This window comes from Fusarium fujikuroi, chromosome FFUJ_chr02 (assembly GCF_900079805.1).
Source record: "Fusarium fujikuroi IMI 58289 draft genome, chromosome FFUJ_chr02".
NCBI classification, from domain to species: Eukaryota; Fungi; Ascomycota; class Sordariomycetes; order Hypocreales; family Nectriaceae; genus Fusarium; species Fusarium fujikuroi.
In genome coordinates this window covers 3716397-3732041 of record NC_036623.1, presented here as the reverse complement: position 1 = coordinate 3732041, position 15645 = coordinate 3716397, and the positions used below count along the sequence as shown (strand labels likewise).

At 49.1% G+C, this 15645-nt stretch overlaps 8 protein-coding genes; 6 read left to right on the top strand and 2 right to left on the bottom strand.

Moving 5' to 3' along the window:
• Positions 1-730: 730 nt before the first annotated feature.
• FFUJ_04186 (uncharacterized protein) lies at positions 731-2072 on the top strand (the record flags this gene model as incomplete). XM_023572559.1 has 2 exons in its annotated part: positions 731-1633; positions 1686-2072. 2 exons carry the CDS (start codon positions 731-733, stop codon positions 2070-2072), a joined length of 1290 nt encoding a protein of 429 aa, XP_023427123.1.
• An 892-nt stretch (positions 2073-2964) lies between these two features.
• On the top strand, positions 2965-3423 carry FFUJ_04187 (uncharacterized protein; the record flags this gene model as incomplete). Its single annotated transcript, XM_023572558.1, has 1 exon — positions 2965-3423. The coding sequence occupies one exon, from the start codon at positions 2965-2967 to the stop codon at positions 3421-3423; it is 459 nt and encodes a 152-aa protein (XP_023426661.1).
• Positions 3424-3557: 134 nt separating this feature from the next.
• Positions 3558-3955, top strand: FFUJ_04188 (uncharacterized protein; the record flags this gene model as incomplete). XM_023572557.1 has 2 exons in its annotated part: positions 3558-3833; positions 3890-3955. 2 exons carry the CDS (start codon positions 3558-3560, stop codon positions 3953-3955), a joined length of 342 nt encoding a protein of 113 aa, XP_023426660.1.
• Positions 3956-4942: 987 nt separating this feature from the next.
• FFUJ_04189 (uncharacterized protein) lies at positions 4943-5347 on the top strand (the record flags this gene model as incomplete). XM_023572556.1 has 2 exons in its annotated part: positions 4943-5159; positions 5217-5347. The coding sequence occupies 2 exons, from the start codon at positions 4943-4945 to the stop codon at positions 5345-5347; spliced, it is 348 nt and encodes a 115-aa protein (XP_023426659.1).
• A 258-nt stretch (positions 5348-5605) lies between these two features.
• On the bottom strand, positions 5606-6676 carry FFUJ_04190 (uncharacterized protein; the record flags this gene model as incomplete). Its single annotated transcript, XM_023572555.1, has 1 exon — positions 5606-6676. One exon carries the CDS (start codon positions 6674-6676, stop codon positions 5606-5608), a length of 1071 nt encoding a protein of 356 aa, XP_023426658.1.
• A 931-nt stretch (positions 6677-7607) lies between these two features.
• On the bottom strand, positions 7608-9901 carry FFUJ_04191 (related to VPS64 Vacuolar protein sorting; the record flags this gene model as incomplete). XM_023572554.1 has 2 exons in its annotated part: positions 7608-8738; positions 8786-9901. 2 exons carry the CDS (start codon positions 9899-9901, stop codon positions 7608-7610), a joined length of 2247 nt encoding a protein of 748 aa, XP_023426657.1.
• A 1099-nt stretch (positions 9902-11000) lies between these two features.
• FFUJ_04192 (related to mitochondrial genome maintenance protein Mgr2) lies at positions 11001-11552 on the top strand (the record flags this gene model as incomplete). XM_023572553.1 has 5 exons in its annotated part: positions 11001-11058; positions 11110-11136; positions 11195-11224; positions 11283-11373; positions 11429-11552. 5 exons carry the CDS (start codon positions 11001-11003, stop codon positions 11550-11552), a joined length of 330 nt encoding a protein of 109 aa, XP_023426656.1.
• Positions 11553-13581: 2029 nt separating this feature from the next.
• Positions 13582-15543, top strand: FFUJ_04193 (related to laccase precursor; the record flags this gene model as incomplete). XM_023572551.1 has 4 exons in its annotated part: positions 13582-13652; positions 13705-15045; positions 15106-15269; positions 15362-15543. 4 exons carry the CDS (start codon positions 13582-13584, stop codon positions 15541-15543), a joined length of 1758 nt encoding a protein of 585 aa, XP_023426655.1.
• Between the last annotated feature and the right edge of the window lie 102 nt (positions 15544-15645).

The window sequence follows — 15645 nt, the reverse complement described above, 5'->3', positions numbered from 1 at the left end:
AACATATTTGTTAAGCTTACCTTATGTGCCTCAGAGACAAATCCCTCTTCTTGGCTCTAAATCTGGGCCATGAAAGGATCATGTCATGTCATCCATGTACCTGTATGTAAGCGGGACGATCGGTGACTTCATTGCCGGTTGCGGCCCCACATACATCCCGACAATGACGTCGCTTGGCGAGCACTGACAGAATTCTTGGCTGCGGTTGGTTTCCTTGGCCACAGGGGGAAAAAGCCCGACGGCTTAAGGACGTCATTCGCAAATCACAGCTGGAAGCCCATGTAATTATTAGCGGTTACACCGCATTAAAATGACCCCTGATGGGTGATGATAGCTGATTCTCTAGTTGTTTAGCTGCTGTACCGTTGCATCCGCACGTCAGACTCTTTTATCGCTGGGCCCCGTCCGTCCCTGTCTGGGTCCGTCTCATCAGGATCATGCTATGTACCTAACTTTAGACCTCTAGGTAAATAAGTATCATGGCAACCCGCCCGCCTCACACGATTAGCTTTAAAAACTAAACTTTGCCACTGAAATGGGCCCTTTTCTCCTTATGATCGACCCTCCACACATTTTTCCCATTTTCTCCCTAGAACCAAGTTATCTGGTCTGGTCTGGTTTAGCTTGATCTCCAGTTTACCTCACCTCATTCTCGACTTGGCCATCTCGTCCTCCTCTTCTCATCATCACCAACACCACCCAAGGCAAAACACCACATCACTATACAACAATGCCTGAGGTGCGTAGGGGCAGCCTTGCCCCAGTGTCCGACTCGGCCCTCTCGTCGACAGATGTCCCTGAACCCCCCGTGGTCTCTCGCCCCCCGCAGTCGCACCAATCCTCGACCAATGGTGTACGATTCGACCTTCCAGAGGAGGCAGCCTCACCAGTTTCACCGCGAGAACCCCTCGACTCAGCGTTTGCAGAACTACCTCGACGGACATCTGAAGGTGCTCGGCGAACCTCTGAGGGCGTTCGACGGAACTCGGATGCTCCTAGAAGGAGTTCAGATGCGCGAAGAAGCTTATCCTATGCTCAGCGACCTCAAGCAGAAGCATACTACGATTCTCGAGCCGCCACCCAAAAAGAATATCGACGACGAGCTACAACATTACTCGAGTACTACGATGAAAACCCCCATCTGCTGCCTCAGCTCCCGTTTACATGGCATCATGGCTGGAAGCGCTGGCGACTCTTCATCTTCGCATTCCTGGTGTTTGTCGACGCATCCGCGGTTCCGATAGCTCTATACTACGGACTCAAATATGCAGGGGACGTTGAAGGATGGATCATCTTTGCGGTAGTTACTACAATCTGGGGCGGTCCCACGTACTTGGAGTTCGCCATCCGCACCCTCCGATTGATCAAGGTGGATAGGTTCTACCGACCGCTAGGAACGAATCACCGGTGGTGCTTTGATATGCTGACGTACTCTTCCACCCTTACTATTTTTGTGGTCACTGCTTTATTCATCATTGGCAGTGCACCTCACAATGTTTGGCTGAGAGTGCTGTGCATGCCTGCTCCAGCTATTCTTTACTGCTATGGTGGTGTTCTGTTCCTCATTACGCTTTACCACCAGATGAACTGGCCAGCTCCTTTCCGCATCAGTTCAACTGCGAAGGGGGAAAAGGTATGTTGAAAAGTACAAGACTAGCAGTTTGCCATATGCTAATTCTATGCAGGTCTTACCAGGTGTTTACTACTTCATCGAGGATGTTATCGCGGTTAATGCCCTTGGTGGCCGGCCTTATCGGGAAGCATTAGCAGCTCGATACAAAGCTAGCCCACGTTTCCGAGAGATGGTCTACAAACAATCCTGGTTCTGGTCCATCCCGGCGCTAGTACTCGCCGTCCCCCTTACCGTCATATCCGTCATTCCACAAGTTCCGGCAACCGGCGCCTATGGTGTTGCATGGGCAGTTCCATTCTTGTGGGCCGTTGTTTGGGGTATTATCACGATCAAGTGGTGTAAGAGAGACATGAAGCGGGAGAGGGAAGAGTGGGAACTCGGAGTTGATCCTGAAAAGGAGATTAAGAGAAAGGGATCATCTATCGAGACGGCATCATAGTGGGGGGGTGAGGAGCGAGAGCTTGGTGGTGGTGATTTAATAGCGAGCATGATGGCATACACAATATCCGCAGGCCTTGGGCGTTTGGGAGTGAGAGTCGCAATAATGATAACGATCAGAATGAAGTGTAGCTACAGACGATGTCTCCATCCCATATCTGTACGTGTACATATCTATTGATAGCAACAACGAACATGAAGAGAAGCTGTTATCATATCACTTGAAGCACTTGGAGTTGCGCATTAGTCCACACCTTAACTCTTCTTAGTTGTGCGCACCACTAGAGCGACGCGTGTCTGTCACCACTACCACCATCATGCTACTGTCATATCAGCACAGCCCCCAAGTCTCAGCATCATCCGTTGTGTGAGCCAGCGAATAGCTAGTGTGAATTCAACGGTAGATCTCGGAGAGTCGGCGCTTAATGGCCCCGAGAGAGTGGCATCTGGAACGGGTCTTTTTTGGTGTCTCATTGTCTTATGATTTTGACTCCCGATGAAGCCGAAGTATCGGGCCTCTCCTCAGGGAGCAAGAAAACACCGGACCTTCAGTTGAGGTGACAAAATAAACTTAGTAAAAGGTATCCTAAGTTTCTACTAAATTTAGATTCACTTTATGCTAACTTACCTAAGTGTTTTTGTCACTTAGGGTCAAGATCCTGAGTTTTCCTCCCCCCCCCCCCCCTTGCCTGTCCTGTGCATTAATATCAAAGCTTAAATGGTGATGGCGGCATAGTAATCCTTGTCAGGTAAGGTTAATTCTTGAGAGGTCATTACAAGCTATCTATTGGTGAGTTTTTCATTGTCATCCTGAGCACTGCCGAGGCCAATTCACAAAATCTCAGAAAAAACGGTCTGCCTAAAACGCCCGTTCAGCTGTCTATGGTGAGCGTATGCGCGTTGGCGCTAATGGCCGACAAACTTTCCAGAAATGTTGGTTATGGAGTGCTGGCGAGGAACAAAAGTACGGGTCGGGTCGAAAGACTTCTGACTACAACGCATACAACCCCTTAACTGACGGGCCAGACTTCGCCGCTTGTCCTAAGCTGCCGTCAGGGGATGAGCTTATCAAAAATATCCAGGCTTGCAAGGAGTATTTGGAAGTTGGTATCATGTTCGGGATGGACCCAACCAAGTTTCTAGCGGAGGAGAAGAAGATCTCGCCCAAGTTGAAGAAACAACAACAGGCCGCTCGAGGTATTCATCCCCGAGACCAGCACGCCATGCTTATCTTCACGCCCACGTCGAAGCACATTCCTACCCAAGCTAACTATTTCGTTGGCTGCCGATTTGACTCTGGGCGTCTCCATCCACGCCGAGTCCCATCTGAGCAAGTCTTCTTTTTACTCTGAATTCTGGGAGGTCGTTTCAGATGACATGAACAAGAAGCAGAGAGTCAAGGCCATTGGTGAAAAGAATCAGAATCGCCGTTTCCGAAGATAGAACAACAACTTCTCAAGCCAAAGGTGTTGTAGTCGAAGACGATATGGCCAAGCTTGTCACAGAGCATCGATTAGCATTGACCGAGCCAGAGAACTTCCAGAACAAGATCCATCTTATATGGGAGACCTTCAAAATGAAATATGAGCGGACCAGAAGCCGCGATACGGTTCTACTGGATGCTCTCCTCCTTGAGTTGGACACTGTACGTCCGAGCCAGAAATACAGTGTTGATACACCAACTTCAGGCGAGCACGCTTTCTTTCATTTTGATGCTGCAATCACCGATGGCGAGGCAAAGGCCCTCATTCACGAGGCTAAGGTATACTCTACTTTGCAATATGATCATTGAACCCTTACTGACCTTTTTCCTCACAGGGCATTGATCCCATCTTAGCTGGACTGACTCCCTCCCTTATCTCCGCTGTACATACGGCTCTGTGAACAATGGTCGGCGAATCTGAGAAAGGGAGACTGGGTGACGAGTTAAAGCCAGCATCAGATATATAAAACTTGCTTGAGAAGAATGAATGATGACGATTGATAGAGGCCCCCTGAAGTAATTTACCTCCTATATTTTCTCTCAAAAGGTGACTGAATGTGAAATGCATAAATCCCAAATATCTGTGTCTCGATGCAATGATCCTCAGTGTGCGTGGCAATGTCGCGAAAACCATCAGTTATCTGTGGGTGATTGCCGAAGTTGGGCTCCTCGCGGGTAGCTCCCGATACAGGACTCTCTGCCATCTTAGAATAAGTACGGATACTGTCCGAAATCAGAGTATATGAGAAGTGACCAAAGCGCGAAGCGTGGCTGGTATATTTGCACTGAAGAGCGACCCTAGAGGAGATATGTGTTGTATAGATGAGAAGACGAGGAAAACTCAAAGTGTACGATTAGAGTGAGTGAGTGGGAGAGGGAGTATGGGGAAGAATCAGGATTGATGGAAGTGGAAACTATCTGTAGAAAGAGTGCAGGGACGGGGTTGAAAAAGAAAGTCGAGGTGTGCGAAGAGGCAAGTCAAGAGAGAGGAAGCTCGAAGAAGGGGAGAGTTAAGTACATACATATCTCACCCTAAGGATCCTAAAGGTCCTAAGGATCACGTGGGTTTATGTTTAGCCCCTGAATCATCGATGCGAATACCAGATAGTTGATACTTGCACAGTAGTTGCGAGCTTTTATCCTTTCCATCTCTGTTTTTGAAGCCTGCTATATCTACGCCCTCGGCATATCCAATTTGCAACTGTGGTATCTACGCACGAAGGACCGGCAAACATCGAGATTGGCAATCTGAGAGAATCTCTGTTAGAATTGAAGAGTGCACAGAAGGCAGCTGCTAGTACGCAAAAGGGCAGGAAGAGAGCGAAACTCTCATCTACGACAGTGGAAGAGGCAATGGATCAGGTTGAAGGAGAACTCGGGATCATGACATGACAAACGGACTACAAGCGCTGCATTGTGACTCAAAGGTCAGGGTTTTATCAGACAACGTCGCCATTCAGCTTCACAGATGTATCGAGAACATGAAGAAGGGACACATCACCAAGGAGGATATCAAGAGAGTCGACTCACTGCTCTCGCGTGTTTTCAAACGACTTGAATCCAGGAAGGTGTCTAAGGATGTCGTCCAGAGTGGCGATTACATCGGTAAGAACCGTACATGTCCGTTGACCACCGAACCTTCTAAATATATTTACCAGTAAGCAACGTGCTCAAGAATGAGATCGCCGAGGCCCAAGAGTGGCGATGCCATGGATGATTTGGAAATGAAGAGTTTCTTCATAGAAGATGACGACGATGACGACGATGACGACGATGACGATACGGAGATGTGATGCCTTGAGAAAAGTCGATGCTTCGGCAGTCACAGGCAGACAGTCGCTTGGAGGAGGACCTATGAATATTGGGTAACAATTGTCTTACCATGCATAGTAAAATCAACGTTAAATTTTAATTATATGCTACGTGTGTCGCCGATGCAGACATAAGATCACTCGTCACGGCAGTCAGCGCCTACGTTACGAACAATGGTCTGCCTGAAACGCCTATTTAGCTGTCCTAATATTAATAATAACTAAACTATATTCAAGAATCTAAATAAAAGTTACACCAGTAATTCTAATAAATTCTTTCTCTTGATCTTTCCAGACCTTTTCCACAAGGCCTTCCTCCTTGAATCCATCGAGCAGCTTGACAACTTCACCCGAAGCACTCTCACCATCCCAATCAACACTATAGACACCACTTCCCCTTTTCCCGTCAGTACCAACAGCAACTTCTCCCTCTTTGATGCCATTCTCACTGCCCTCTTTATCAGGATATCTCCCAGTCAAACACAACCACGCATGTCTCTCTCCACACTCCTCCTTAGGTAACCACTGTCTCCTCACAGTCATGCTGACCTTGAACCAATACTTCATGACCTGCATCATGAAACCGTCTCCACTGCGGATTAGGTTTGTATCAACAGAGCCAGGGAAGTTGTGAATGAAGGAAACTTCTGGTGCTTGACGAGCCAGTGCTTCCAAGGACAGAGTCAGGGCCGAGCACATGTGCCCTCGGGAGTTGTGAATGCTGGTAAAGGGGATGTTGCGAGCTGCTATATCGTCGGAGAAGAGCTTACCCTCGTGCGTACCAGCCATGACGCTTATTACACGACGAAGAGACGGTGACTTCTTTAGCAGTGGGAGGAGATTGACTGTGAGACGGTTGCGAGAGTAGATGGTTAGGCCGGTGACCAGAGGCAGCCCTTCTTCGGTATCTAAGTCTATTAGCATGCGCAAAGTAACAGTTGGATGACGATGGAAGACTTGCCAACACCGATTCTTAGTGTCCCGACTTAAGAATAAGACATTCAAGACTGTCTCCTTGCTCTTGATATCCCGACAAACCTCATCCACATTCTTCAACAAGCTCATGTCCTTCTTGATGAAGACATATTCTCCCTCGGGATTCAACTCCTTCAACTCAATTTGTAGTCTATCACCCGCCTCCTGAGAACGACCGATGTAATAGATTTTGGGCTGTGTAGTATATTTGGCAAATGCTTTGAGAGCTGTCTCGCCAATACCGGCTGTTGCACCAGCGAAGACGGCGACGAGACCGGCTGGGAGCTTTGAAGCAGCCGAGGCGTTGGTTTGCTGCGCTTGAGACAGAGACACCATTGTTGATAAGTTTATAGAAGAGGCGACTCTAAATATTGATATTGAGAGGAAACAACTGGCTCTTTTATACTGCTCTTGACACCCTCGTTTATGGACTCTGATATCGTCTCGCCAGCTTCAAGTACACCACATCCAATAGTATCATGACCTGGATACGAAAACTGGTTAGCGTCGGGAATGTAGTGGATCGTCTCTTAGAAGGATGAAACCGAGTGCGAAGTCCGCAGCTAGCGACTTATCACTGAAGGCCTGAAGGAAGCACTTTACAATGTATTATGACGTGTTTGACTCTGTATTTGTGTTGGTCTGAGTTATGCTGAGCAACAGAGGAACCATTCCTCATTAGTTGCCAATATGCGCCCTCATTCCTATGACGCAAATACCTTCAGCCTCTCAAACACATGCTCTAGAACTCATCGGGCTTATTAGACCAGCTATTCAGGCAAGTAATTAAATATGCAAAGTGACTTAAAATAGTGTCAGCAGCCCACTGCTCGCTTCAACATGCGCTATTCCTAAAGATGCACCCCCATAAGAAACTAAGGAATACACAAAAGAAACGAAATGATAACGCCGGATCCTCAAGCCTGACTCAAACCAGGCTTTTTACCCTTTTTAAGGGCCTCATATGCCATGTTGTTGTTATGTCCTAGCCGTTGGTGTAAAAGAAGTTGATATATAGTACGGGCGAGTGACAAATGAAATGTGTTTCGGTTCGGTTATGTCCATGTCTGGTCTCGTATCGTCTCATCGTTGATGGGCCAAATCGACAGGCCGCATCATGCATTATGAATACCGCTCATGAAAAGTTACAATCCCCCAAAGACGGAGAAGATATAATAATGTCGTGATCCCCTTTTTACAACTGTCCCATCCTTTCACCTCCCCAGCTTCCTCCTCATGTAGCTCGTCCACTTTGTACTCCCACAGTTCATTGTTCAGGGCGGGGAGGCTCGGCCTGCCATCCATTGATATATGCCATCAACCCCATGCCAAATAGTACAACGCCAAGCATTGAGGCATAAGGTAGCGCGGCTTGGAGGCGCTGGTCTTGTCCACGCACGACACCCTTTTGGGTTGCTGGTGTGATCGTGCTGGCCCGAGACAACGTCGGTGCGTCCAACGCTTCATCGGGAGTAGCGGAGTCGACGACCTCTGCTTCTCCAGTGGCGCTTTTAGAAACCCCAGAGTCAGCGTTAGTCTCGCCAACGACAGCACCAGCGGCATCAGTGTCTCGCTTCCTCGACCTCGATCGAGCTTTCTTCTCAGCTGCTTCTCGAAGTGCTTCCTCAGCGCGGAGCTGAACGACCATCTCGGCAAGCGTCTTCCTATCAGCATCTCTCTCTGACTCTACAGTCTCACATCGCTGCTTCCACTCTTCCATCTGCTCCTTCATATCCCGCATCTGACTCTCCATCATGTCAATTCGACTTTGAAGAGCAGCGGCTGTCTCCTGTGCAGCATCGACAGCAGGGGTCTCTTCATTGGCCTCTGCTTCAGGAGCTTCAGGGACAGACTTGTCTTCTGTGGCTTCAGACACCTCTTCCGAAGCTACGCTTCGGGGCACAGCTGACCCATTCATATGCACGGTCGCGGATTCTTCCAAGCGCTTGGCGAGCTCTTCTGCTTCCTCTCGTGCACTCCTCTCCTTCTGCAGCATTTCTTCCAATTCCCGCATCCGTGCTGTTTGTGAGTCGATATCTCGCTTAGCGTTGTTGAGGGCCTCGGTAAGTTGAACAATCTGGCTGAGGTTATCAGGCCGGACAGGTGAGTTGGGAGGACCAGACTTCGGTCGCTCAGTTGGGCCACGCTTAAGTGAAGGCACATCAGGCTTCTCGGGAAGGGGCTGTTGGGGAGGGGGAGCAGGGGGATCAGAAAACCGTGCTTTGGGGTCAGAACGGAATGGTGTCCCCATTCCATTTACCATGGGTTGGGGTTTAGGGGGTTCAAGGCCTTCGGGCTTCTCGAGGTCCTTGAGGTCATCTTTGGACAATAATGTGTGGACGAACTGATTAGTGCGGCCCAGATCCTGTGCTTGAAGTCGAGCATTGCGCATTTCGTTCTGGAAAGAATTAGCCTAATCATGGCAACGGATTCGAGACGACGTACCGCAAGCCGTTTTAATATTTGATCAGTAGCAACAGGGGTAAGAAAGAATGGTCTTTGTTGTGCCATTCCGTTGACTTGCATGTTCATAACACCGGCGCCATTGGGCATCATCCGACCGTTGCTGGCCATAGATGCATTACTGTTAGTGCGGCCTCGCAGCTGCATAGGCCCTGAAGGCATCATCATAGCGCCATTAGCTGGGTCGAGGTCGCCAAAGTTCATATCCATGACATTGCTCGATGCGCTAAGAAAGCCAGCATGCTCAACCTTGGCAGCCACTTTGTGATGGACGACTGTTTTCTGATCTTCGCTAACAATGTCGATGCCAAGCTCGAGATGGTCGGAGGTCTGCAGTTCATGCGGCTCGGATTCGCGATTTTCCTGTGATAGACGAGTCCCGTTGACAAAGGTTCCATTCGAGGACTTGACATCTCGTATATAAATTTTGCCATTGCGTTCCGCATAAATTTCAGCATGTTGTCTGGACAGCACTTTACTGTCGAAGAAACCGTTGGTTGGGGTCGGGATGGTCTTTTGGTTTGTTTGTCGGCCTATACGGAGGCTTTCGGGGGCAAAAGGCACAGCGATTGTTTTCCGTTCAAAGGTACCGTTGAGTGATAATAGATATAGAACCGGTTGGCCAGGAGGAACTTGTTCGGCACTCATGGGCCGCATCATTCCTTGAGATGTCATCTGAGCCTGGCCAGGGCCGGCCTGTACAGGCCCATGGGCCGTTATCATGCCTTGACCTCTGCCAGCGGGCAGTCTAGACATGTCCTGTTGTTGAAATTCCCCTTTTCCTGGCGGCCAGGGGGCTTTCGGTTGGGGCCGTTTTCGAGGTGCGCCGTTAGCCGACCATTGGGTCAAATCTGAAGTTGAAGACAATGGAGTGCCGCCATTAGCGTGGGAGCCGTTCGAGGCAACTGTGGTAGCAGATGAGTTCGAAGATGTCGAGGAAACAGACGACGATGAGTTGGATCGAGTAAGGGTCTTGCGGGGCGCGAACATGCCAATGCCACCTCGACCTTCTTCCGAATTCATTTGATGGTTGCCGTTAATCGAACCCCATGCTGGTCTTGACGCGGAGAAGGTTTGTGGAGTTGCGACTGCAGTCATGAGGATAATTGATGCTCAGCGTGTTGCGGCCGATAAACGCAGCGTCGAAGATATAAAGATGCCGGATACGGAAGTAAGACGTGTGCGGCTCGCGCGCCTACGAGGCTGATGTCACTCCACCGGCAAGTCGGAGGCTGAATGGACTTATGATGGCGGGATCGAAGAAAAGCGTTGTAGTTTTGATGAAATACGATTGAAATTTGAATACTTCAAGGTGGCTTGACGTTGCTGGTGGACAAGAAAAATCATGAGCTCGTGGCTGGGAACAGGTTTTGGTAATGAAGAATTGAGATGATCGGCGATGACCCCGTCGGACCAGGGGCAGGAGGTCAAGAGGCAAGTCGGGCCAGCGACAGCCAAGATGGGTGCTTCACTCACCAAGCACGAGGATATCGCGATGTCGGAATAGGGTTTCGCGTCGCAAGAGACGATAGTTTAGAAGGCTTCAGGGCCGTGAATGAGTTGATGAGAGGTTGCCGTAACAGTAACAGTATGGGGGAGGTCTCGCTCGCTAAGCGCTGCTTGGCGTGTTGGCGTGTTCAAATTTGGAGCCCCCGGTCGACAACTCTCAGCTCAGGCACACGGAGTACAGAGCACAGTGGAGCACACGCCCAAAGACTCTGGCATGTGCTCACTGCTCGCATAACCCCAGCACCATAAGAAACAAAGGCTTGAGTGTCAGAGATTGTCTTGTAAGTGAAAGAGAATTGTCTGAAAAAAACACAAACCATCAAATCCCTCTTGCGAGTCGGAACCGCCTTGTGGAGCCATATCTTGACCCACGAGAGGACCACGTGACGATTTCTTCACAGTAAAGATGTGTCACTATTTTATCCCGCACTGTACGGTAGGATGATCCGTGTCTCGAGTCCCGCACCGACCTTTCTCCGAACCCTGATTCCACTTTAGCCATTTAACCAATGGGAGTAAGTCTCGGGAGGTCATTCGGGTTCGAGGAAAGTCGTCGTATGAAGAGAGCTTCATCAGCAATTGCTCTACTTTGCGCTGTGCCACTTCAACAAACTTCGCCGGCCACGATCGATAATTCAGCACGCGCAGCAACTCCAAAAACCTTGCGTAGAGACCTTCTGCGCTCACAATGCCTCCCGTCGCTCCTATCAATGCTGGCCAGCATGGCCCCTCCAACGTGGATAAACGTAGGCTGATATCATTCTCATGGCATTGGGTGTTGGCTAACAAGTTCACAGTCAAGATGGGTGCTATGATGGGTGGAAGTACGGCCTACTCCTCGTTAAGCTCTTGTTCGCTATGAAAGATACTAACATGGCATAGCTGTTGGTGTCATCATGGGGTTTGTCTTTGGTTCGTCTGCAATCGGATGCGCTGTCTCAGCTCTGAGGTCATAACTAATGATGACCAGGAACTGTCAACATTTTCCGGTACGGAGCCGGCCCGAACGGCATTATGAGAACCCTCGGTCAATACATGCTTGGCTCCGGAGCAACTTTTGGGTATTTCTGACACAGACACCAACGACTTACACGAGTGCTAACCATGGCCCTATAGCTTCTTCATGTCCATTGGTAGCGTCATTCGATCCGATGCCGACCCCAAACTTCACGAAATGTACATGCGAGCTCAACGTCGGCCTATAATGTTGATGGCCAACCCCGCGTGGAGGAAATCATGAGAGCATCATATCATACGAGACGAGAGCAATACCCAGTCGACTTCGACTTCCACCCTGTACAGTCTGGCCTCTGATGGCCGCAATCTGTAAAATACATATCAAAATTATTTCGAAATGGACCAATCTATTGCCAAGTTTCAGGCCCACCATCGATACAGTGCATCAGACCAGTCAGAGATATCTGTTGGTCTCACGATGCGAGGGTTTTTTGTTATGCTGTCAGACCTTGCAGACCGCTGCGTTTTCCGGGTTCAAGTGACCCGTTTATATGTGACTGCATTTGAAGATTACACAACAATCTTTGAGAGGCGGCGAGAGACCTGTGGCGTTCAATATAAGCCCTTAACCGTCCAGGTTACATTTCCTCTCAGACATGATCGGCACACCACTACCCCTACGCGACCCAGCATGTTGGCCTACCCCACGGCTGCCGATACGAGGTGACAACAACAACCACGCTCGATGTTGTCGAGCAGCTGGAAGTTTTTGGACGCTTAAACTTTCCATAAGCTAACCGCTTTGGCTCATGCAATTTTGTCAATGGCGTTCAGTAGCTTGTTATCGCATCCTCTTTTTTGCATATGCAGCAGGAAGTCAACCCTGCTTTTGCACAACTAGCGCCATGCTTCTTCGCTATTGGCGATCGGTCCAGTGGGCTGAGGGAATTGCTTTTTAGAGGACAGCTGAGAGCGAACTCTGAGTCTCACAACTTATGCATATTGAACAACATCGTGCATTGACGGAATATTTCTTGGGCGGGTGTCAGTGATTGTGCTGTTACATCGAGTTGAATCGTTTTATGCGGTCCATTTGAAAGCACGATCACATGCCTTTGAAGCTGACATGCTGACTTTACCAGGCTCCTTGATGTCTGGATTACTATCTCTCGACATTACGAGATTATTGATCAGTCGATCGCAATTGGCGCTTTTGTAGCACTAATTACCAAATGAGGAACCCCCCGGCTTACACGCTTTTTGAACTGTTGGAGCTTGGTGTTGTTGGGCTGCATCGTGCAGTCCCCAATCATGACTGAGCAAACTCAAGACAAGGTTAAATCTACTCGGTCGATCCTTGCCTTTCTACACACGGTCAGAAATAGTTAGAGAGGCGGCTGCCTTCAGGGCATCAACCAATGTCTGAACTTAATTTTCTGACGCTTTCCTCGCGGGCTGGCACTAGCTTATCACGCTTGGTACCAACGCCAATATCAGCAACTTTTGCGGGCAATCTTTTCGTATTTCCGCTCGAATTACTTACTTCTTAAGCTCAAATGGACCCACTATGTTTCTTTTACGTACCTGACTACTCAGAAAAAACGGTCTGCCTGAAACGCCCGTTCAGCTGTCTAGGATCATTGCATCTGTTGGGCGGAACGGGCTACGATCTGGGTATACCCCAGTTGCAAATCATCAAAAATGCTTAACCATAACACGGCAAGTCGAGATACGGATGTTCAAGGTGTACGACCCGGTGGAGATCTCGTGTCTATTTTCCGCATCCATTGTCTAAGGCTGAGGCAACTAAGACAGCGACGGCCATTCCGCCACACCCCAATATCCCTACCACAACATTCTCACATCATGGGCCGGTGAAGCTTGACGTCTCCTCTCTGATAGGGCAATTTGCTTTTACGAATTGCGCTTCTTGGTGTGCTGACCGTCATCGTGGCTTGCAGCTGTCCTGGTGCATGTAAGGCCTCGCCATGTGGTCCTCTCTCACCAAGCCCTAGTTCTCAACATGACTACAACACCTCTCATGGATATGGGACTTAGCCATGCAGGCTTAGTCCATGATAACCTAGAGTAGCTCAAGGTTGACCCGTATGTGATCGCCCGTTTCTCGCAGATGAGGCTTGATCCCGCGGGTCTTCGGCACATGTCTTGTCCTAAGATAGAAGTTCACTCTCCAGATGGACTGAGCTCATCAACACGCCCCTCTTGGCTATATAGACCAGTGTTGGTTCCTGTGAGAAGATTGCATATCTCAGCATCCTCCCTCCATAGAGACTCCAAGTCCGCTGTGCAGTATGGGCAATACTAATAGCAGTCCATTCAATCTCGGGGACCTGGGACAATTGTCCCAGTTGCAGACTAATGGGTGAGGCAGTATGCTTCCGAACATCTATATGCACGAACTAATCTATTAATAGGGAGTCGTCGTATGGCACATTTGATGCACCTGACCTGCCAACTTTCCTCACTGACAACCCTACTCCCAATGGCTATCCTTGGAGTACCATGAATTCCCAAACAAATTACTATCAGGACCAACCAAATACCGGAGTCATTAGGAGGTACGACTTCACTGTCAGTCGGGGGACGATCGCCCCTGACGGCTATGAGCTGTCCACAATCCTCGTGAACGGGCAATTTCCTGCGCCTCTGATTGAAGCAAATTGGGGTGACACCATCCAAGTCACTGTTCATAACGACTTGGACGATGAGGGTGTCTCTTTGCATTGGCATGGTATCCTTCAGAAGGGAATGCCGTGGGAAGATGGCGTTCCGGGTGTAACCCAATGCCCGATCCCACCTAAAAAAAGTTTCACGTATCAGTTCCTGGCCGACCTCTATGGAACAAGTTGGTACCACTCTCATTATTCCGCCCAAGTTGCTGCTGGTTTATTTGGTCCATTGGTCATATACGGACCACGAGAAAAGAAAGACTATGACATCGATATTGGACCTGTCATGTTGAGTGATTGGTACCATAAAGAGTATTTCGACCTTGTTGAGGAGATTATGAAACCCGGTGGCAATGGTGTTGTTCTTTCCGACAGCAATCTCATCAACGGAAAGATGAACTTCAACTGCTCCAGTGTGGCACCGGGAGACAAGACGCCCTGCAAAAGCAACGCTGGCATCTCCAAATTTCGCTTCAAGCGCGGTAAAGTCCACCGCTTACGCCTCATCAACCCAAGTGCCGAAGCCATACAACGATTTTCCATTGATGGTCACACAATGAAGGTCATTGCCAATGATTTTGTTCCAGTACAGCCGTATGACACCAAAGTTGTAACTCTTGGAGTTGGCCAACGCACAGATGTACTGGTCAGAGCTAACGGCAAATTGGACTCATACTGGATGCGCAGCAACATGTCTGCCATCTGTAGTCTGGGTCGCGCCCCAGCTGCCCTTGCGGCAATCTACTACGACAATGCAAATCAGAAAAAAGCACCCAAATCACAGGCTTGGGACATCCCAGACCCAGAGACTTGCGCCAACGATGATTTGAGTATAACAAAGCCAGTGATGAAGCTACCTTTGCCTCCAGCTGACAAGACTATTGAGCTTGATATCAGCTCATTCAAAAATGCAAGCAATGTCACGCTCTGGACATTGGGAGGAGTGGCTGCAAGGACAAACTACAACAGTCCAACTCTGCTCCTCAGCAAACTTGGCAATCACACATTCGAGCCTGAATGGAACGTGATAAATACCGGAAAGGCAAAGAGCGTGAGAGTGGTCGTCAATAACAAGACTCCCGTGGCGTGAGTACTCAATCAAATGGATGCGGCTTCTTGCAGTTGCTAACAATGATTTCTGCTTAGACATCCAATGCACTTACACGGCTTCAACATGTATGTACTACATGAGGGGCCAGGTTCCTGGGATGGAACAATCATAAACAGACACAATCCACAGCGTCGCGACGTCGTCCAGATTCGGGGCAATGGTCATCTCGTAATACAGTTCGATGCCGGAGAAAATCCGGGTACGTTTACCTTCCCTGGCTCACTCAGCCTTATGATAATCACCCCTTTCTGCGGTCACGGTTGCATCGTGCTGACATGCATTTGCTCATAGGTGTATGGCCGTTCCATTGCCACATCGCGTGGCACGTCTCGGCAGGATTTCTCACGCAGTTTCTCACGAATCCAGATCAAGTCAAGAAACTACGTATACCGAACGTAGTGGCTGAGACGTGTCGGCAATGGGGACACTGGACACTTTCCAATATCCCAGCACAAATCGACAGTGGATTGTAAGCAAATGTGATCCTAGGTAAGAGGGGGGTGGGGGGCAAGAAGACTTCGGACCTTTATCCTAAAGGATGAAAAGGCTTAGGCAATTTGGCCTCAGCTTAGGGG